Source organism: Passer montanus, unplaced genomic scaffold (assembly GCF_014805655.1).
Source record: "Passer montanus isolate IOZ18808 unplaced genomic scaffold, ASM1480565v1 scaffold6, whole genome shotgun sequence".
Classification (NCBI taxonomy): domain Eukaryota; kingdom Metazoa; phylum Chordata; class Aves; order Passeriformes; family Passeridae; genus Passer; species Passer montanus.
In genome coordinates, this window is record NW_024371037.1 from 8,832,664 (window position 1) to 8,856,449 (window position 23,786).

The following is a 23,786-nucleotide window of genomic DNA, read 5'->3' on the forward strand; positions in this document are numbered from 1 at the left end:
AAAAAAAAAAGAAAATTAGAGGTGTGCTCTGAAAAGTACATGAAAAGGAAGTAGACATTAAAGTGACACTTTGAAAAAAGTAGTGAAGAATGGTACAAATATTTCCAGTAGAAAAGCAAGTTTATAAAGGAGGACTTGTGATCCTGAGCACATAGCATTCTGGGTGTTAATTATGTGTCAGTGCAGCAATACATATACATTCCATGCCTAAACTTTGATTTTTGTAAGGCAAAGTTCAATCTGCAGCTGTCTCTTTGTTATGTATATAAGGAAAAGTCACAGCTTTGTAAAAGTAAATGGAATCTGGCATGAATACTGGCTTTTTCAACCACTGTAAGATGAGGAAAAAAAACTTGTAAGAATCTTCTGAGAGTGTTTTAATCTGATAATAAAAGTAAATGGAATCTGGCATGAATGCTGGCTTTTTCAACCACTGTAAGATGAGAAAAAAAAAATGTAAGAATCTTCTGAGAGTGTTTTAATCTGATATAGAAGGCAAATATTACTTTGGCGATGAGATGACTGTTGTATGAACAGAACTGGTTCAATGCAGTTCTCATTCAGGAGATTTTGGAGTGAATCCCCTGATCAGGTGCACAGGGTCTGCGTCACTGCAGCTGCACTGCTGCAATGACAGACCACTTTTCTTAACTTGTGCAGCACCAGCTGATATTACTCTGTACAGTCATGCAGTGCTTCAAGTAAATACACCCTGCAGTTCCAGCCAAGTGTCTGCAGCCTCTCTGATCTTGTGTCTTTCACGGGAGGCAAATCTTACAGTACCAAAGGGCCAACTAAACACACACGAGGCACAGAAGTTCATAGAGTTTCCAGTTCCTAAAGGCATTAGCAGGGATTTGCTGTAGTCTCTAGCAAAAGAGAAGTTTTACAGAAAACTCTAAGATTTTCTAAGGCAGATGTCTAAGACTTCCTAGCACAGTCTTAAATGAACAATCCCTTTTTGGTGAACTGGGTAATAATAGGAACAGGAGGTTAAACCTCATTGCTTGTTCAATGACAGAAATTGACTGAATCACCTTAGTAAAAAGATAGTCATCAGGAAGTGGGATGTAAGGATTGAACCAGCAAGTTCTATGAAACCAACTGTTTAACAACCTTAGTCTCACTGGACTGAAGAGCAAACATGTTTTTATGATGTCACTTCTTTTTAGGTTTCCTCTTCTAATCAGCATAGGTGATAAAGAATGTCATCATTATCAGAATGAGCATATCTATGACTATGTGCCAACATATATTCTTAAGGTAATGAATCAGTATTTATTCTACAACGAGCAATCAGGACAGTTCTCCATTTAAGCTCCTTCCTTCTTTAATATCTGTCATGAATATCTTGACATTTGTGTTTGATGGATCATCAAGTGAATTAAACAACTGATGACGCACCTCATCAAATTTGTTCAGATTGTTGGAAAGAAGACTGACCAACTGTCCAGTACTTATTTTATCTAGAACTCTGCTTGACAGTTTGAGAATCTGTAAAAGAAAACAAAACCACAGAAAAATTGTCATGCAAGTTATCTCCATAAGACACAATAAATAAAGATAAAAATTATAAGCAATGATGCAGTAGTACATAATCCACTTATTTACAGTAGAAATAATCCACCTATTTGTTTATGCTATAAAGAAAGTCTCATTAAACTTGTTATTTATGTCCTTTGAATTCAATATAGCCATTAAATTGCTTTAAAAATATTGATGTATTGACTTAGTCCTTGCTTTCTCTTGAATATTTTATGGGTATAGATATATATGCAAATGTAAGTTTTAATTAAGCACGCATGCTGTGTGCTGCTGTGCATCCTCAAAAATCTCCTACTGTTGCCTCTCTTGACAAATATTTTTGAAAGATGCTTTCACAGTGAGCTTTATACTAGAATAACTAACATGTTTGTTTAAATTATCTTCTTTGGGTATTGGTAAAACAAAGAAACTTTTTTAATCTTTATATTTTTGAGAATGTGATGGGTGAGTATCTGTTGAGTCTTCATACTGTAGCAATTTCACACACTACCATTCAAACTTAGTTCCTTTAATGTCACATTTGTTGTTTAAATCTTCACCTCTAATTCTCTTTTGAAGATATTCTTTGGCCACCAGCATGTTATTCTTCCTCTGCAATACACATTTTTAACAGGATCACAGTGGTAAAACAATTAAAGCATTTCACCACATATGCAGCAAGTCTGAACTCAGAGAGGCTGATTTAGTCAAACCAGCTGTAGACAGGTATTTAATTCTTTGCACTGGGAAATTGAGAGCTGTCAGAAACTGCTAGCCACATTATTCTTCCGTGTACTTTGTGTACCTTAACAAAACTATCAATCTTTCAACCAACTAGCCTAATAGTTACACAGCCTACAGACAGAGGCTTGGCTTTGGGTGTAAATGAAACAATTACCTTCTTATAAATCAAGCTAAACATAGCTATCCTCATTTGCATTCCAATATGATGAAGACCGAATATAGCAGGGTGTATAAGCAGTGTTCTCACAAAAAAGAGGAGGCACAAGCCAATGCCCAGGTAGTAGGCTATGGATCTTTCATTAGAGTTGTCTGGATCATAGGAAGCTATTATTCTCCCCAGCAGAAGGGGTTGCACAGATTTGGTGACTTCCTGTAGAGAGAAACAAGAAAAGTAATTTTGATCAGCAGTTGGTTCAATTTTCAAAATGGCTAACATTTCAATTCAAAGTCCCACCAAATGACATTTGAAGTCTTATATCTTAAATGAGGAAGCCAGGCCTGTTTGCTCTGCAAACCACAGAAAATTGCAGTAATTGCACTGGAGAACAGACAACTCACTGCTGTCTAAGTCTGTGATGCTCCTGCAACTGCACCAAAGCAAATCTGGCTCGTAAATTTTGTTTGATCATTTTCCACAAAAGTAACAACTGAGATTAGCTTCCACATTTACTTTACAGAGTTGTAATGGATTAGGCATATCATATGACTGAATCTAGTTTATCAGGCTCAACCTCTCTTTTGGCCCTAGGGAACTGTTCTCACTGCACTTTACTGGACTTACAGGACAAGGGAAGCCTCAGAATTACCAAAACGAACACTACCATTCTCACAAGACAGTGAGAATATAGCTAAAACAAAAAATAAATTGAAATAGGAACAGAATAAAAGTATAAGTAATTGGATCATCTACTCAACAGTTCTAGACATGATATCCAATTTTGTAACAAAAGCAGAAGGAGAGGAAGTAAAGCAGGAGGGAGGCAAGTTTCATAAAGGTCCCAGAGAAAACAGTCTCTCCTACATTGGAGGCCCCAGCACTTCCCATCCAAGGATGAGCAACAGGATAGAGAACCAGGGTAGGAGAGGAGAAAGAGGTAGGGTGAAACCACTAAGCTACAAGGTATCCAAATGATTTGCTAAAGCCCTGACTTTACTTTAGTCTGCCATTACATTTGTCCTCAGACTCCTTTTCCGTTGTAATTAAACCCCATCAGTGTTACCTCACCTTTGCCTTTCATTTCCCTCCCTGCCTCATCATTCTCATACTTTCACTCCTCTAACTTCATTTTATCAATCTCTGCCTCTTGCCTTTCCTTACCCAGTCTTTCCCAAAGAACTGCAAAAATCACCTGTGTGCTGTGGTTAACCTTTTGCTTCATCTACTGAAGTTTAATAAAGGTTGCCAACCACTCAGAACCATGAGCTTCAGAAGGACATGAAGAAGGATGTGCTCCTTTGCTTCACTGTTATGATCAGTTTAAAAATACATAGTGCTATGAATTTGTATGCATCTTCTTATTCTTCTTTCTGTTGTGTTGCAGCAGAAAGCATGTGATACTTCCAAAGTAACAAGACATTACTGAATTCTTCTGTATAGAGATGTGTTAAATTCTGCCAAAAAGTTACCAGTACTGCCTTCCAGATGAAAACCACACAGACCACCACAGAGACTCAGAGAAGGCAACTGATGACGTTCAGCTATAATTAAAGCTCTACTGTGATAAATAGCTTGGAAAAATCCCTTTTAGTTTTTGGGGTTTTTTTTCTTCTCCTTTGGGTCCTCTTATACAAAAGCAATCACAGGTACTTCTGTAACCTGGACGATAATTCCTTTTGAATATTACTGTTCATTGTTCACTTTTTCCACAGAAGAGGTAGAATTTTACATCTCAAACAGCATACCTGTACTATGTGCTACATTACCCAAATTACCCACTCTGCTGTGACTCTGGAGCCAGCTTCGACAAAGACTTCAGTGTTATTAGTGGGCAAAGGGAGGAGTGTTTATTAAAAAACACGACCCAAGACAGCTGTGCTTAGACCATATGCATCCCAAAGCATTGTACAAAGGCTCCCCAAAACTCATAAAATACAAAAGAGTCACCTCTCAAGGACAATATGATCTTGGAGATTCCAAGATAAGCTTTTATATATCAGCTTAAAATAGCAACATTTTTTTTGTGTGTTTACTTTTATTCCAGTGAAAATTACATGTTCTGCTGCTGCGTTTGTTGTGACTGTAAATGTATTGCATACATTCCAAGCTCACTGGAAAAAAAAGAAGATTTACAGACTAGAATAGTGGCTGGCAACAAGCCAAGTCATACACTATCTCATGGGGCATAAAAGTCCACTGGTTTACAATGGAGATTTATCTGCTTACTTATCAATTATCTAGTCTATATACAAATCAAAGCAAAACTGACTGGTTTTCATTTCTCCTCTTGTACATTTGAAATTACCCACTGATATAAATATGCATAAACTGATTAAAACAACCTGTCTAAAAAAAGAATGGGATTTGTACACCTAAGAGAAATTTCAGTTTTCAAGATTCATATTTTGCCTTTGCCTGTCCTTATTTTCCCCTCTGAATTCATCATAGGCTACTGAGAAACCCATAAGTGTCCCCTTCACAGTAATCTTAATTGAAAAAGTAAAGATCTGAAGAGAAATGAGATTATGACACAGCATATTGTGCTAATCTGACCTGGTATGATTATTCTTATGCAACAACAGCTTTTATGTTACGTGTATCCCCCATATGTTCAAACACTCTGCGTTTGAAGACAATAATGCACATCTCTTCTTTGGCACATGGCCAAGAGGCACTTCCCTCCCTGCCTCCTCACTCACACGCGTGACCCATATGCAAGAACTTCAGGAAATCCTCATTAGGGTCCCCTGGGATATGATACTAAAACCACTTCTAAGTTAATGTTAGCAGCTGTTGTGCCTGAGTGGAAATATAAATTTCAAGACAATAAATATAAGACCAAAATACAAATATAATCCAATTGATCCTCACAGAAAAGTACCTAGTTGGCTAGGTGGTGTCAAGCTAAAAAGCAAGATTTTTGTTTCACCACCATAACATAATTTTCTTTAAATTGTGGGACTCATATTCTGAAAGGGTGAAGGATGGAAACCATCTCAAACAGCAGGGGAGCAGATACATTAAGTGCAGTAACCCAACGTGCCTAACATAACACTATTTATGAGGCGGAGTTGTAGCATTCTAGGGGGCCAGAGCACAAGTGTCCACCCTGCAATAACATCGTTACCAACAGTGCATCAGGGACAAGGCAGAGATGGAAAAAAGGCTGGACTTAATGAGAGCAAAGCTGTGATGCCAGCTGAAAGGACAACTCCACAAACAGCAGGGATGTCAGCACACTTTAAACCACAGTCCAAGAAAGATGCCATGAAAACGGCTCAGAGATTAGACAAGTAAAGAGCTGAAAGGAAAATGAAGTTCAAAAGAACACACAACTTGGTTACACCTATGCCAGTACGGCACAACATCCTGTCCCCTTTCAAATTTATGGCAAAGCTCCCATTAATTTCCGTGAGCAAGGCCTGCAAAGAACACCAACAGCTTTAAGAGCAATTTGGTTTTTTTACAATTCCTCTTTCAATAAAATGAAGTTGCTTTAAATAAAATGAACACTAATGATAATACAATCAAGAATGTAACTAAGATTTAATCTTTCCATGTTCATAGTGTTAGGTGCAGATTCGTTTAAATACTATGTGTTTAATTGCACACATCTGTAATTTCTTAAAGAAATTTAAAAAAAACCAAACAAAAACATACACACAAAAGAATATTACTCAAAAATCCTACAGTCTTGTTCTGTCCTCACCCCATCTAAAATTGTACTCCATTAAAAAAGTGCATAATGAGAAATCAACCCTGGGCATGCAGATTTAATCTTTCCATGTTCATAGTGTTAGGTGCAGATTCGTTTAAATACTATGTGTTTAATTGCACACATCTGTAATTTCTTAAAAAAAAACAAAAACCAAAAACATACACACAAAAGAATATTACTCAAAAATCCTACAGTCTTGTTCTGTCCTCACCCCATCTAAAATTGTACTCCATTAAAAAAGTGCATAATGAGAAATCAACCCTGGGCATGCATATCCACACACATTGCCTAAACTTTGGGAAAGAGTGTTATCCTCAAGGGTACCTGCAAAAGCCCTCAGACACTGCTTAACTTTTAGCAGGAATGCATCAGTGCAAAGGTTCTGGCTGGCAGACTGCAGGAACAGCTATCACAGTGCATGGTAGGCTACATTTGTAGAACTGTTTTGCTGTCAGTGGGTTTTTTTAAAAGCAAACCTATCATGAATAAGGAGTTGCTGACTCGGTGAGTAAAGAAAATCTAAAGGCAGTAGTGAGATCACAGGAGCACATAAAAGACATGATTGAGTAGGGGTCTGCAAATACAAGGTGTCATCCTAAAGAAGAGCTGACAAAAGTGATAAAGGAGTAGAGAGAGAGCAGTTACCCTGCAGCTCCTTAACTAGTAAGAGGCCCTGTCCTAGATAGCTAACTGCCTTACCTGGACAAAGACAATTTAGGGTCCAGTACCTAAAGGCATCCTCCTGACACTACACCCTGCATTCAGCAAAGAATGGAAACTCTCCTTAGCCTTCCTTTTGCTGCCAATGCAAAAGTTTATAGAAACTTTTTTTTGGTTGGTTGTTTTTTTGTTTTTTTTTTTGCTGTCTTAAACTGTAGTGCTCAAATTTAGTTACAATTTGTCTTTAGCCCTTCTAATTTTCTCCCTACATAACCTCACATCTTTTTTGTCCCTGATTGCCTGTTCCTCCTTACAGTGGTGATGCGCTCTCTTTTTTACTACTAAATCACAAATTTGTAAGTAACGCAGATATTTAATGTGCATATTGGTTAACAGCAATTTTCAGATTTGCAGCATGGCTACACATACCTAGTGAGACACCATTAGCAATAATTTTTTTCACAGCTCTTAACCCCAGTGATAGGATTGTCAAACAAACAGGTGGCATTTGGTAAGTCAGGGTAATCCTATCTAACATGTTGGAAAGGTGATAAACATAATCGGTTCAGGCTTTCACATCAAGTCCCTGATCACACACTTGGGAGCATTAACAGCACTAGAGCCACTTAAAAACTATTAATATGTATGTTTTAAAGATACTAAGATATTATCAGAAAATACCTTTTTAAATGAAAATACGTCTCTGTATTTATCACCTTTGTAAGTAATACAGAGAGGAAAAATCTGTAGCTATTCACAAGACTCTGTATTAATTTAGCAGTTCCTAAAACTTGGATATATTTAAGGAACACTAAAAACTTGCTGGAGAGGAGAATAATTCTTACCCCTAAATATAAAATTATTCCATAGAACATAAATTTCCAGAAAAAACATCGCCGAAGAGCATTAATGAGTTTAGGTTTCTTCTCTGAAGTTGCCAGCTCTCTGTCCCATTCTCTGAAAAGAAACCAAAACCAGAACTATTAAGTTGTATGAGCAAATACATGAGTCTATGGGTGTGACATACTTCAATTCACTCAAATATATACGGGGAGATTTAGCTAAGGTGGTTAATGAAAGAAAGCTTTGCAGAGACCCTAAGAATCTGGCCTTCATGGACTTGATAGATCAATAAAAGTTCAAACCCAGTTCAGCCACATATTTGGTAGTTTTAAATACTCAGTCATACATCACCCTGCAGGGATTATTTCATTATTTCATGAAAAGGTCACATTGTATGTTTTAAAGAAACCTGCTGTACTTAAAACCGGACTTCAATAAAAGGCAAATAAACATTTTGGAGCTCTTCCAGTCTGCAAAAAAGCACCAACAAAGCATAAAAAATGTGACTTTTCTATTACACAGCACTATTTGAAACTGTTGCTGGTACAATAACACTCTTTTCAATAATAAATTGTAGACCACATGCAATGCTGTATACAGAGAATATACGTTTTGTCAAAATTCAATTCACAGATTAAAACACTCCAGAGAATATCCTCAACTAACTATTTTATCAAATTTTCAACAGAATATTAGATAACCAGAATATTTCATTTATAAACTACCAAAACACATTTAGCATACCAACATTCTCTGTAAATTCCACTGGTTTGTACTGGTGATGGAGAGACAGGGACACCTGAGCTGGATCAGAAGCTGATTTTTACTGAGAATACAAAGTGTTTACATATGGTTTTATGGGTATGGTACTTATATAGGATTCTATTTTTGGTAACGATTTCCCATTGGTTACATATTCTTCAGGACATCAGTTAGGTAATCATGACAAAGTTCTGTAACCTGTTTCTTGGTCACCCAGGGAGCAGTTATCTCTGACTGTCTCTCCCATGGTTTCTGCTCGATCAGGCCTGAGATATCAGGCTGTTTTATCTGTTCCATTTTACTCTCTGTCTTATCTCCCATAGTTTGGAATACTTATTCCACACTGCAATTAAAATTGACTGGATTGGCACAACAGTGCAGATGTAAGCTGCCCTGGAGTATCAGTAAAAGCTACAAGGTCAGTTGGTGGAGAAGGAATGGGTTTAGGTACCTCTGTTGTACGAGTTAGTCACAAGTGCAGCATAATTTCTAAATTAGGACCCACTGAAATTGGGTAAAGAAGAGTCTAAACCTAAATGAGGAAAGTCAGAGTATGATTTCTGCAGAAACAATTAGTCTGTCAACAGTGGTATCAAAGGAAATTAAGAATGTTATTTCGTTGAAGAAAAAATAAACCAAGGTTTTACAAGGTTTTTTTGGAAAGAAAGAATAGCATTCCTGCTGTATCCCTTTTCAGGGAACCAACATTGATACTCTGAGTCTAGCCTCACTCATCACCCTGAAATTGTGCAGGATCTGCTGCTCCAGCTGGATCCCTACAAATCTATGGTGCCTAATGGGATTCATACAAGAATCCTCAAAGAGCTGGCTGATGTCATTGAAAAACCTCTCTCAATGATTTTTTAGCAGTCTTGGGGATCTAGAGCAGTCCCAGCTGACCAGAAACCACTATCCCAGTTTTCAAGAAAGGGAAGAAGGAGGACCCCAGAAAATACAGGCCTGTCAGTGTCACTTCAGTGCCCAGCAAAACTATGAAGACTATTCTGGGAGGTATTGAAAAACACCTATAAGACAATGCAGTCATTGGTTACAGCCAGAACAGCTTCATGAGAGTCTATCACAGGATCCTTCCGGTCAAAATGTCCAGCACTCAGCTGGATAAACACTTTATGTGATGGGTGAGCAACTGGCTCATGAGTCAGGCACAAAGGGTTACAGTGAATGGGGTGACATCAGACTGGTGACCTGTCACTAGTGGGGCTCCACAGGGCTCCATCCTTGGCCCTGTGCCCTTCAACATCCTCATACATGACCTGGACATTGTACAGGAGGGGATACTGAGCAAGTTCACAGACCATACCAAACTGGGAGGAGCTGTTGACTCCTGTGAGGGCAGGGAGGCCCTGCAGAGAGACCCTGACAACATGGAGAACAGGGCAATCACCAACCGTATGAAATTCAACATTGGAAAGTGCCAGATTCTGCACCTGGGATGGCGCAACCCAGGATGTACAGAGAGACTTGGGAATGGGATACTGGAAAACAACACCACAAGGGGGCCAGGGTGTCCTGGTTGATGGCCAGTTGAATGAGAGTCAGCAGTGTTCTAACTCAGGATAGTCTGTGACTCTGTGATCAATGGCAGATATTATATACAGGCACCTGTATATAATTTAGACCATCTAGTAATTTAGACCATCTAGGTTGTACATCTGTACCAGGGATCACAGTCATGTCCAAAGTACAACTGTGTGCAATCAGCTAGCTCTCGACATTATTTAAACATTTAATCCCAAAGCTTTGTAATGAAAATTGCATTGTAATTCCTGAAAAAAAATTATTTAATTAACCTTTCATACCTTTCCAGTTTTTCAGAAAGATTATCAGCAGAGTCTGCAGAAGGGATTTGATAAATATCTGAGAGCTCCAACCGTCGTCTGTAACCCTTTTTCAAAATTGGGTTTGTCCATCTAAGCAAATATTAAAAAAAAAGTTAGAATTAAAAATATTATAGAATTAATTCTGGAGTTGCTTTGTCTTACCCTGAATATTTTCTCCACAGCATCCAAATATGTCTAAATGCACACACATTCACATACACACACATATATGACACAATACAGTGCAGTCCTGCATTATATTTACAGAACTATATTGACAAATATAATACTAAAAGAATAACTGTGAAACTCCTGCATTTTATAAGTTTTGGGGTCAGGTCATACCCCAGACTTCCTACTGAGTCAGCAGGAGACAAATGAACAGAAGAATTAAACCTTTGTACTGTATTTCCAAATATGCTATGTGCTATGTCCATATAAATGAATAATAAATCATAACCATGGTAAAGTGGACATGTAAGTTTCATTCCTATCTGCTCTGCTCTGGGGAGACCCCTCCTGGAGTACTCAGCACAGGAAGGACAGCAACCTGCTGGTACAAGTCCAGGAGAGGCCACGAGGAGGATTAGAAAGATGGAACACCTCTCCCTGTGAAGAAAGGCTTGGAGAACTGAAATTGTTCACCCTGGAGAAGAGATGGCTCCAGGGAAATCTTAGAGCAGCCTTCCAGTACCTAAAGTGGGCCTCCAGGAGAGCTGGAGAGGAACCAGCTACAAGCCCGTGTAGTGACAGAACAAGGGGAAATGGCTTTAAACTGAAAGAGAATAAGTTTAGATCAGATATTAGGAAGAAATTCCTTACTGTGAGGGTAGCCAGACACTGGAACAGGTTGCCTAGAGAAGATGAGGATGCCCCATCCCTGGCAGTGTTCAAGGCCAGGTTGGGTGCAGCTTGGAGAAACCTGGCCTATTGGAAAGTGTCCCTGCTCATGGTAGGGGGGTTGGAACCTGGCAATCTTTAAGATCCCTTCCAACACAAGCCATTCCATGATTCTATTGCATCTTACATTGCAATATGAACTTAACAACATAAACCATGCACAGAACTCCTCTTAAGGAGGACAATCTTCATTGTGTCCATTATATACATTATATACACATATGTTGCATTTATTTTTTCAAACCATGCACAGAACTCCTCTTAAGATCTTCATTGTGTCCATTATATACACATATGTTGCATTTATTTTTTCAAATGTCATGTTTAAAATTTTGATACCAATTTATAGGGCATGGTGAGACAAAACAAAGTAGGAAAAGGCTATTCCAAATGGCTACTCTGTAGAGTCTTTTTAAGTCATGACTAATTTTATCAAACAATTCAGTTCTAAAAAGGCCTATGATTCCCCAAGGACCAACTTATACAAAATTTTTCACCAGATTCTGTTCAGAAATCTTTTTGAAAGCAAAGGACTAGATCAAAACATAAAAACTGTTTTGAACTAGTGGTGTATACTAATAAGAATGGTGTATTTTGAAACTACTTGAATTTCTGCTTTACTGTCATAAAAAAAAATATTTCCTTAAAAAAATGAAGTGCCTGAAAAATAAGTAGCTTGTGGTTGATTACTATCATACTTCCATATGTAAACCAGAGTTTGTAAAAAACCCAGCATGGTCCACGGTCCAGATAAAATTCAGCAAATCCTCAATCATTTCAAAATTTTAGTTTTAAACTGGTTTGGTATACAACTAAAAAAAAAAAAAAAAAACCACAAAAAAAAGTTATTTGCAATAACATTTTCCACAGTCACTCAGAAAATGCAAACAGCTTATTGGACATGCTTACCTGTATACCTGTAAGAACATATGTCATACACACAAAGTAATCCACATTCTCAATTGCAGCCTCTGAAGGTGCAAAGAAGTTGATACAAAGGTAAAAGAACATCATTGAACACTACAAAAGTGCAAAAAAGCTATAACACAACAGATAAAAATTACTTGTGTGTACACACATGCACGCTTTAACATTTATTTTAGTGAAGTTATGAATTGCATGAGACACCAGTCTATAATCCCCACAATTCAGTAAAGCACCAAGATATTTCCCAAGTGCATGGTTATATCATATCCACTGCAAAGAGAACATGCTCTAAGAAACTGAAGGGTTATCCTTCATTTTTACAATAATAGTATGGTTTCAGATGAATCATATGACTTCAAGCTCAGTCTTCCACACCACTGTAGCTGAGAAATAACAAGTGATTCATGGTATGTTATAGGAAGGGAGTTCGGAGAGTCCACTTTGGAGAGTCATTGGACTCTTGTTTTACCATTTGGAGATGATAAAACACCCATAAACTTTACAACTACTGGAAACAGGAGCCAATATTTTTCAGGTATAAAATGGATTAGAAGAAAACCTTTGGATTTCACGTAACACTTACATGAAAGTCTTTCATAATTACATATAATTACTGTAAATGGTATATCAGGTATGGATTTTTATTTTACCAGCTCTTGAAGACAGAAAGGACCAGTTGCTATTGGCTTTGTGCACATCTTGTGGAGAACTGGCTAATCCTTGTCATTCAGGAACAGAAACTCTCATTAATTTCTGTTCTCAGCTTCCCCGATGTCCTGTGTACGTAGATATTTCAGTAATGACAGAATGAATACAAGTTATGGGACACAAAACCACTACTGCAGCTAATGCAAGGAAGTGGCAGTATTTCCTAGGCAACTTCTTTAATTCACAACACTGTAGCTAAGTAATAACCTTCCTAAGCCCCTTAATAATGCTTTGAGACTGCAATAAGCAATTCCCAACCTGACAAAAGATAAGTGCTTTGCAGTTTCACTTTGTATGTTTTGAGAAAACATTTTTTATTGCACTGTTTCCCTCCACATATTTGATTTTATTTATAGTTTTGATTAGCATCTACCCTGGCATTTTGCCACAGCCTGGACTAACAAAATGTGGCTGCATTTAGAAAGACAGCTGAGTGGCTGTATTATCATTTGGGGAAGGCAGCACACTTAGCCGATCTACTGTACTTCTAGAAATGGTTCTCATTTTACTCTGTGCTTAACTCTGTGTTAACGAGCTGCATTTATCATTGCCATCAAAATTATGTGGTCCCTAAACTACCCTCCTTTCCCTAGTCAGAGTTTGATACAGACTTATGCAGTCCTCATCTTCATCTCAGTGCTCATCACAGTAGCTGTGAGTGTGCTAGATAAACTCCTCCAGCCAGCTAAAGGAGCGCTGCTGCCTCCTTCCCTGGGGACCTCCTGGTCTGCAGCCAGGCTCCTTCTGCAAGCTGCTGGCAGGGCTTGCACAGAGAGGTTCACCTCCCAGCTGCCCTGGCCTTGCTTGGCAGTCCCACCCTAACTAGATCTGGCCAATTTGTGCGCTGTGCCAAGTGGCTTCAGGTGGGAGTGGTAATCGTGGGAGGAGCTGGCCTGACGTGTGGTGCTTGTCTCAAGGTGGATTTTCAACAGCTGCTTGAGTTGTGCAGTCAAGAACTGCTGGAGGCAGTTTGTGTTTTGTTGAAAGGAATATACTAGACCTAAACAACGTAAATATCTCATTAAAACCAATTTTTTGCCAGATTCCTGTAGGATTCCTATAGCCATTATGTTCTAGATTCTTTGCAAATATTTGAAATGCAAAGGGACTATGAATTTACTTTAACTGGCAATATAATCTGTAGTTATCCATGTTTCTACAACACTAGGTGACATAGCTCCGTTAGAGTTTGTCAATGAATATGTCTCTTCTTTTTTTTGGCTTATTGGAAACAATTTGTCAGCATTAATGCTGAGGTTTTTCCTGAGGTTGTTGAGAAATTTATTCTGAAAGGAAGGGAGCAAGAAAGAAGGGAAACAGATTGGCTTTACAGCATTATGTTAGCAAATGCCATCGGATTACTCGCTGGCATTTAATGAAGCCTTTCACAGAGAAACCTGTAGTGCTGTGAGAGTTTTGCCACTAACTAGGAATGTTATTATGGGTACACACGTATGAAACCCAGCAGGGAACAAGTTTCAAGGATGTACAGTAGGAAAGAAGAAAAGAAGGCAAGTTCCACATCTATTATCTACTGCCTGTAGTAAAATACACATGATGAAATTGATAGGTAAATATCATATATATAACATATGGTTTGGTAGATTTCTAATGACCATTTCTTTGTCATCTACTTAAGCAGTATGCAACAGATTTCGTATTACAGCTATTGCTTTCTGCTGCATAGTCAGACTCATGCCACTCAAACTGTATCAATAGGACAGATGTCTTTGGCTTTCCAGAGAGTATTAACACAGACAATTTGTCAATAGGATTTGACTCTCTCTTAAGGCTGCTTTACATGTCACTGAAGACAGGAGCATCTGTGTTGCTAAGCCAACTGCCCAGATCTTCTTCCTGAGCACAGGAATACCCTAGCTCCAGCGGGCTCTTCAGATCAAGAAGCACAGTTTGCTGAGACAGTAGCAGAGCAGTGGTGCTGGGCTACCCAAGACCAGCAAAAGAGAGCAGCTCTCCTACAAGGGTCACTGATCAGACTGGTGCCATTTCAACAGGTGCTCTGTGCACAGCACAGCAACATCTACTGAGCAGCACAGAGGTGACCATGGTTTCATTGCCCTCTGCAAAGCATTAATACCTGTGCAAAATATATTTAAGCATAGTGACTGCAACTTCTAGGGAACCGGACCTAAAATTCAACTAAGAGAGCAGGAATAGCGCCTCTGGCTTTAACTTATCCTTCCTTCTCACAATTAAGGGAGAGCTGGGGGGAGGCCAAGGAAGAAGGAACATAATCAAGCCATAATTATGATGCTTTAGAGCCTAAGATTTATGTGATATTTGTAGAGCCATGAATTCTTACCAACTTCAAGAAAAGACTGAGGTACCATGTAGATCTCAGACATTCCCAAAGAGTCCCTCTGACCAGATTATGTCAGAGGCTCTGCACCCCCATCCTCCCACAAAACATATCCTCACTCCAGCAGCAGCACAATGTTGCTTACTTTGTACTGGAAGTGGCTCTACTACACCCAGTACTGCTTCTCCAGAAGAGTGTCTGCACCACCAGCTGTCCTCTCTGAGCATGCTCTAGTGCAGCTGTAAAAGGTGACCCTAGCTTTTTGTGATCCTTGCTAACAGATGGGACAAGTCAGCATGCCCATGGAGCACAACAGCCTTATTCCTGCCCCCTGCCCCTTGGTTGCCCTCAACAGAGGAGGGCTGCAGTTATTTTGTTTTGAATAGTAACCTACTGAAATAGCATGTTATATATTCTGAAAACTATATTAACTTTAGCATGTCTCCCTTTATAAACAACAACAAAAATGCAATATAGTTTAATATTTAAATATAATTATTGCAGGGTTTCAACAACAAAAGTAAATGCAGATCCTATTGATTTCTGGTTTTTTGTTGTGGTTGTTTTCCTCCAGATCACAAAAATTAAGATTTTAATTTTTTCACTAATAAACAATTCTTCCCCATGAAGTGTTATTTGACATGGAAAGTATTTAGCTGCAATATTATTGACTCTGCCACTAGCTGTGAGCAGCACCATTTTAAGAATAATCAATGTTCTGCTGAAACCCCAGGATTTCAATAGCAACTCTTAATTAGGATTATGCCACAGCAATTCTTGGGGAAGTCTTGTCTTTTATGCCCAGTTTTTGTGAAGTGACACATATTCAAATTATTATCTAATTGCTAAATGCTTTTTTAACATAAATTAAATACTTTTTTTCCTTACAAGTAGTAAGGTAGTCAAAATATTTCAGTTTGCAGAAGTACTGGGAGATATTTGAGAGGAAAAAAAAACACATCAGGGGATAGGTTGTGCAAGATGGAAGGACAGAATATATTAATTGTATTGCAATCTGTCAACTGTTTAGGTACCAAAGTCAAGTGTAAGATATGCTTCAAATATTTCTTTAAGAAAGCCAACAAAAAAGCAGTGGTGATGATGTGCTATGAACAAGGTTTGCAAGGCTCTTTCAGCATACACCTACAATTAGACAGACTAGGTGAGGATATTCATCCATCTTCTCTTTTTCTTAATTATATGTCCCTCAGCAAGAATAAGAGAAAGATTTCTTTTCTCGTAGTCCTTTGAAAGAACAAGGAACATAACAGAAAGTTTTCATCAGCAAAACTGTTGCAGAGCAGTGCTATTCATGATTTAATTGAATTTTAAAATCTTCCAGATGTGTCACTAAGTGATAGCAACAATTTCACCCAATTTAGCACTTCACTGTGTTAGCCATGGATTTCTTAAGATGCGTTTCATAATAAAATAAGATAGAGTTGCACGTCAGGTGGGATGACCCTTTCCAAAACTATGATTTGTTCCCACCGCAATGACTGATATGTGGTCAGGTATAAACAACAGGTGAACAGAATTGCATTTTATTTAATTTTGATACCAAGGGCCAAAATGTAAATTACCATTACAGCAATATGGAATCAACCGTGAATTAGGTGCTGCTTCTCTTACTACTTGCTCTGTGCCATTTTCGCTGTATCCTGGTATTTGATGATGCTACTCCTTAGCATGATCCTTGCAAATTAATGAGAAAATGCCTCATATCTTTTGATTTCCAGAACAGTCATGGGCTTTGAACAAAGCAACATTGGGGGACCTCTGTAGTTTTGTTTTCTTTGTATTTATTACCTACAGATAAAGCATTCCAGAACTTACAGATTAAAATTAGTTAAGGTGAAAGTTAAAGTGAGATGTCAGAATTACTCCAATACAACAAAGGTTGCCATCCTTTATTTTAAAAGTTGGGGGTAAAAATAAAGGATAAATACCAATATTAAAATATGGGAATGTACCTAAAACCAAGTACCTTTACCAGCTGTCACTTAGGATTTTCTCCTTCCGGTTTAAATTGAAAATCTTCTGGTTTAGGTTTCTGAAAAACGATGCTATTTCAAAATATGTCTTAGATGCCTACTTATTTTCTTCTAATTTGGGGAGTTTCATGACAATGCAGCCTTGGATTAGCTCCTTGATGACTGAAAGAGCTCATGCAGGTCCTTTTGCTTCTAAGAGAGGGACTGACACATAAACAGCCTCTGAGCTCTTGCTTGTCTCACCCAGGCATTCCCCCACTCTCGTGGAAGGCAGTTGAACTGCATCTACAAATTCACATGGCAAAATGTGGCAGTGTTTCAATGTCTCCTTGTATACCAGTTAATTTTCACCTTTAACTTACTTATTTCAGAGGACATAAAGTGACACATCATTACCTGGATGTCAGGTTGGCACTATCCTGCCTCCACAGCTATACCTACACATGTGTGCTGCAAAGCTGGGGTGAGTGGGTGAAGAGAAAAAACATAAACCAAGATAACAGCAACCTCTGACCTTTTGCAATAAATCAAAATATTCCCACCACTTTGAAATTTAGCATATCCAAAAATGTAGCGATTGAGAGACTCAGATTCTTCAGTATGAAAGAGGTGATAATTGTTAACTGCAGAAATATTCTGGAATAACTTTGTCACACCAGAAATACCCTTGTGCAATCAAAGTTCTGGACAGGAGATTTCAGGCAGATTGCCCTGACTCCATCACGTGCTTCCAGGACAAATCACAATCCTTGTACGCCTCGCTTTCTTCTCTAAAGAATTAATAAGGAAACTACTTTTTAACACATCCTTTGCACTATCTGCTTAGACTTCAAAACATACTTCCTTATCAAATATTTTGCTTACTACAGAGGACTTCAAATTTCTGTCAGTGCATTTAGAAGCCTCTATAATACAGATAATAAATCTACTAAACATGTAATTGCCTACAGTATTAAAAAATAGAGGATTTGGATGAATTACTTTCTATCTCACCAAAATCAAATAAGCATATAGAAAATAACAAGGTATAGACAGGTCTGCAAATATTTCAAATACTTGATAATTTATTTTGAGTATCAAGATAATAAGTCATCTTCCCACAGAAAGAAAACAGATTTTAAATATATTTCTGTCACATGCAACTTGATCTAGGCATCTGTGCTGTAGAGTTATAAAGCAGCCAGAGAAGACCCCTGTGCTACACAAGGTTTGCAATTTTGGTCATTAGACCAAGTACCAGACTGAGCCAAGGACACAATTTAGCCTTATTGTTAAAGAAGGTATTCCTCTGACTGAAATTGCTTGAAGTGTAGGATACTTTGCATCCTTTCTCCAGTTCACTTCAAGTTTCAAATTTTGCCTTGGAAGTCAAGTATTCAGGAGGAGTCAAACTTGCCTGCACATCTTTGAACCATGTGACTTCCAGAAGCTGACACCCTGCTGTTCTAGGCAGCTCTGGAGGACTGGCAGAGCAGCAGGTCTCCAAGGACCACTTGTGGCAACAGACAAATGATCAGGCACCTCACAGGGCCATAACCTGTGCTGCAGCTGTGCTTGGTTATCACCAACAGCCAGGATTTACAATTGCCTGGGATCGGTGAGAGGCAGCTCATCAGGGCTAGATACACACAGGGCCCAAGGAACACACTACAGAAACATTTCCTTGTGTAAGTGTCTAAGCTGGCTGTCCCAGAAAGTGAGGCATGGCACTGTGCCATTCACCTGCTACTGCACACAGAGACTCCTTATTCAAAGAGGAAAGATGACCAAAGTGCTATAGCTAGGTATTGGTAAGGGAGGGTCCAAATATTTATTGGTTATGACAATTTGCAGACACCTGCCCACCAGAGTGAAATTAATAGTCATGAGTTAGGCATTTAAGCTTCCTATACAAAATCTGGAACTTTTAGGAACTCTAAACAGTGTCAGGACAAACCTTGCAAGGAAAACACAAGATTTTTCAATTCAAGAATGAAAATCCTAAGTAACTTGGTGTCATTGAATTCTAAGATGCACAGTTCAAATACAGAGCAGGGAATTTTCTGAAGGGAATTAATTTAATTCTCATGAAAGTGCCAGAAACTGTCTTGTACAATGTACTCTTAAAATTGAAATTATGACTGAATTAAGCTACAAAGAGCAATAGAATAATATTGTTGTAGTGTATGGGCTAAGTACTTTCAAAACTTAAGTCCTGAGTTTTCTTATCCCCCTTAAAGGTTATTAGCAGACTTCATAAGAAGCTCACACCAGGAATCAGAACTTGCAAAGAAGTTTTTTATTCAGAAGAGTACAGAGTAATTCTTGATTTATGCTCTACAAATTAGCTGAGCCAGGGATAGATAACTAAAACATCCTCACTGCCAAACACTGCTAACACTTGGTCCTACTTCCTAGAAGAGGTGAGGTATAGAACTGAATTTCTTTTCCTAGCTCTCACAACACACAAGGGCAGAAGAACGAATACAACATTTATCCCATACTGGCTAAATTGTACTTCAAATGCCTGGACAGCTGTGTAAATGTACAGATTTCTTTTTCTCTGGTTTGGAAAGCAAGAAGCAACTAGAGCAGATCTGATTGACTGAATCCATGAGGAGACTTGACACAAAAGCTGGGTTAGTTTGTATTTCTCATTTGGATTTAATAATGATTCAGGCACTAAAGTACTAGGTCTTGCCAAGTGTTGTCATGTTTGATAGGTACCAAAGCAAAAGTATGTGCTTAAAGAATTGGACACAGCACAAGGATTACTTTTTGAGAACTTGTATTTTTATATCTAAAGTTACTTGTAAAAGAACAGTAATAAAATCAGAATTGTTGCAGCCATTTCTGAACCTCCGGCAGTAACTCTGTGTGCCAGTTCTCAAATAAAAATTGATTAATTAACAAGACTTCCTGATCTCAGTTAATTTTCAATAAAAACTAGGTGATTGCAAAGTAGTCTGATATTGTTTGCAACAAAAGGTATGGCCTTGACTCTACATAACCCCAAAACTCCAAAGGAAAATAAGTAATGGTTATGAAGACAAAAGTGAAGCTTCACAATGAATATGATGCTAAGCATATGATGATCTGACTGCTTCTGCATAAAACTCTGTTTTCTTTAAGCAAAGTTAAAAGTTGCCAATGAACAGAAAGAATGTTTTGCATGAGGTTGGGAACAAACGAGGTCAACTCTGAAAATGTAATAAGGAAAATACAACAAAACACAAAACAATCTCTGAAACCCCAAACTCTCAGTATCTAGTGTTTTCTGTTTTCTAAGTGTCCCCTTAATGGAAGATCTCAAATCACTTGCTTTCACACCTTGTTTCTGAACTACCAAAGTTCAGTTTTTCAACCAAAACAACTTAAAATTTAGGGTGAAAGTTAATTTCTAATTTTAAATACTTTCTGTCATGACCACTCCTAGAAATTATCCTTTTTTTTTTTGCCTCGGTAGTATCACTATCAGTAATACAACAAAAAAGTAACACTTTCTATAAGATAGTAGTCTTTGTATACCAAAATATTTTCTCACTTTTTTTGCATAAAGAATTAAGAAAAAAGGTCCAAACAATACTGAAACATTTATGAACTATTATGAGCAGAGAGCTACATTCTGAGTTTAACACATGTTAAACCTATCTCTCCCACACAAACAGGATAGATTATGAAGCAATAAAACCTTGCCAATATGTTTACACACCTATAGCTGATAACAGCTCGTACGATATTAAATAATAATATATTAATCAGCAAGATTTCCCAAATAATCATAACTAATATTTTAGCACCACTTGTACTAACATGATCTTTAACTTATCACATTCTATTCAGATTGGTACATCACACAAAAATGCAGTGCAGACTCTTATAAAAGTTACTTCACTGAAACATGTACTGTGTTGTACTTGAAGACATCATTTTCATTATCATTATCATCAAAAAAAGCAATCTCTCTCCATATCTCTTTTGTCCCTTTCTTTGCTCTAGTTACTATTCATCATGAACAATTCCTTAGCTTCATATATTTTATTATTATCACTTTGGTTACTGTCACCTGACCAAAAGCTGGTACAGTATAATGCATCACGCATGATAAACATGACTAAAACAACATTCAATTGACTTAAAGACTGTGATTTAAAAGATGAGCTCAGGCCTCAGGATGGTTAATTATGTCTTTAATGAGCATGAACGGCATCTGGTTTAAAACATGAAAACTTTCACTATGGTAGGAATCAGAAATGTATTTGCTTTATCTTATTGGGATGTTTCTTCACACCTTCAATACCCTAGGCTCTAGGATGATAAATTTATAGAAGTTTATTAATAAATAAAATTAAATAGAACAAGTGGTCCCTCAAGCTATTAAATTAATACACAGAGTTATTTCCTATAGATTTCTGTCTTATACTTGTCAGGAGCACTGACTGAAACATCATCTATGGAGAATTTATAATTGCTTACACCCCTGTCATGCATGTTCTCTGGTTCTAACAGTATTTGGCAGCAAGCAAGGCTTCTTTCTCCCTACAGCACCATTGGAGAAAACATATAGAATCACTACATTTACCTAGATGCTTGTAAAACCTTAGGAACAGGTTATATTTGGGATTATTCCCCTCTATCAAATCTGGCTTAAATGGGCCAAAGGGGGAGAGAGAGGCAAACAGTGACTCATACAGAGTCCCTTTAAGAGACTAAAACCCATACAGACCAACCTGCTGAAAGCTGTCCCAAAAGGATTTAAAAGCGAGCTAAAAGCCTTCAGTTTTTCAGGCAGAGACCTCATGACAATGCTATAGTTTTGCACCATGTGCTCTCACCTCAGTCATCATGTTCACATCTTACACAAGAGTTCCTCCCTCCCTTCCTTGCCATGCAAGAGACCCTCCAGTAACAAAAGGGGGAACCAGTACTCTGGCAAAACCAGTGCTGTGTGGGCCAATGCCAAAAAGATTATTTGTTCTTTCCAGTTCACAGTGCCGTTTCTAGCGATGACACATAAGACGTATTCAGCTTCCATATTGTCTTACAAAGTACATTGTGCCCAGGCACTGGTATTGGCTCCTTCTCCTTTTATTTGATGTTTTTAGAAAGAAAAGGCACTGGGGAGTTTGCTTGTAAGAGAACATTTTCAAGGTTTGCAAGGAACTCTTTCCAGTAAGATCGTATATTACACTTGCACATTGAGCAAATGCTAAACACTCAAAGAGCCAAACAGAAGGAATCCTTGTCCTGAGAGCATTTCCCCTCTACTCCCTACCACCCCACAGTGTTCTCAAAGTTTACATGAAATAACAGATTAACTAGTTGAGCAACTACCAAAGGTTGCTCAAATTATGTCATAAATTCATCTCTTCGGGTCCAGCAAAGGTTTATGACACCTGACAGAGCCCATTCCTGGTGCTAAAACCCCACAGCAACAACAAAAAAGAGTGATCTCATCAACAAGCGAGACTCCCAGCGCTGTCCCCGCAGACCATTCCAGAGCCCATGGGCCCCTCCCGGGGCTCGGTTCCCCTCCCGGGGCTCCCCGCCCGGCCCGCTGCCCCTGCCCCACGCGTCCCGCCGCACCGGGGCTCCCACCTGAAGAAAAGTTTGGAGAAGCTGTTCGCCTTCTCCAGGGGAGACCTCTGCATGGTGAGGTGAGGTGCGGTGAGATGCGGCGAGCGGGGACCGGAGGCAGCCGCTAATCGCTGACGCCTCGCTCGCCCGCTCCGCTCCCGCGGCTCTCCCACCTTATCCGCCCGGCCGCTCTGATGTCACCGTCCGCCTCCTGCCCCGGCCCCTCTCCCCGCCTCTGCTTGCCCCGGTTCAAAGGCGGGCGGGCTGGGGCCCCAGCCCGTGCGCTGCCGCCGCCGCTCCTCCCCCGCCTCCCCGCCGCGCCCGGCTCCGCGCACCGGGCGCGCCCCGCCGCTCCCCCCGCACGCTCTCCTCCCCGGCTCCCGACGGCTCTCGCCCAGCCCGTTACCTCCACCTGCCGACTCAGCTTCCCGAGCCACCCCTCCCCCTCTCCCCAGCACTAAACTGACCAAGTTCCGAGACGGGGAAAGCCCCCTTCCAGACGGGCCTTCTGCCCTGCGCCCCGGGCACCGTGACAGCGCAGCGGCGAGGACAGCCCCGTCGGGGCGTGGACACCCCCTCGCCCTGCCGAGCGCGCTCCTCACCGCAGAGCCGGTCCCGGTTCCCAGGGCTCCTGCTGCAGCCCGCGGAGCCGAGGCGGCCCCGGGCCCGGGTGCGCACCCGCGGCCACAATCCCCGTCCGCCGCCCTCCGCCCGTGCGCGGCCCCAGGGCGAGCGCAGCGACCCTCGGGCTGAAGGCAGAGCGCAGCGGGCAGCCCGGGGAAGGGAAGGGTGCGGGGCAAGCGCGATCATACCCACTTTAAATACTCTTACTTCAGTTTTTCAAGTTCTCTGTCAGGCCCGTATCTGAACCGAGACAAATGGGAACTGAAGTTATATCTTCAGCAAGTTTAGGTCAAACACCCAGATCTAACACTAAGGGTGTTTCTGGAGCTTTATGTCTGTGACATACAAACAAAATCACTGCTTTAATGGCGCAGAGCAGAAAGCATACTTGAGAGAAACAAAGACGACAGGAAGAAAGCAAAAAGAACATTATTTAATTCTGTACAGGATTTAATTTTATTTGATGTTTTATTTTGATATTTACACGCTCCAGTGTCCTTTCGTTTCT

General features: G+C 39.5%; 1 protein-coding gene across 1 annotated transcript in view; it reads right to left on the reverse strand.

The window, feature by feature from the left end:
- CFTR (CF transmembrane conductance regulator) overlaps window positions 1-22,849 on the reverse strand; it is an 86,901-nt gene extending 64,052 nt beyond the window's left edge. Inside the window, exons 1-5 of the mRNA XM_039726968.1 lie at window positions 22,676-22,849; window positions 10,229-10,339; window positions 7,649-7,760; window positions 2,423-2,638; window positions 1,405-1,494 (exon numbers count right to left, since the gene is read on the reverse strand). Of these exons, the coding sequence (XP_039582902.1) occupies window positions 1,405-1,494; window positions 2,423-2,638; window positions 7,649-7,760; window positions 10,229-10,339; window positions 22,676-22,728 (582 nt within the window). The 5' untranslated portion in view covers window positions 22,729-22,849. The remainder of the gene's footprint in view (window positions 1-1,404; window positions 1,495-2,422; window positions 2,639-7,648; window positions 7,761-10,228; window positions 10,340-22,675) is intronic.
- Window positions 22,850-23,786: the final 937 nt, after the last annotated feature.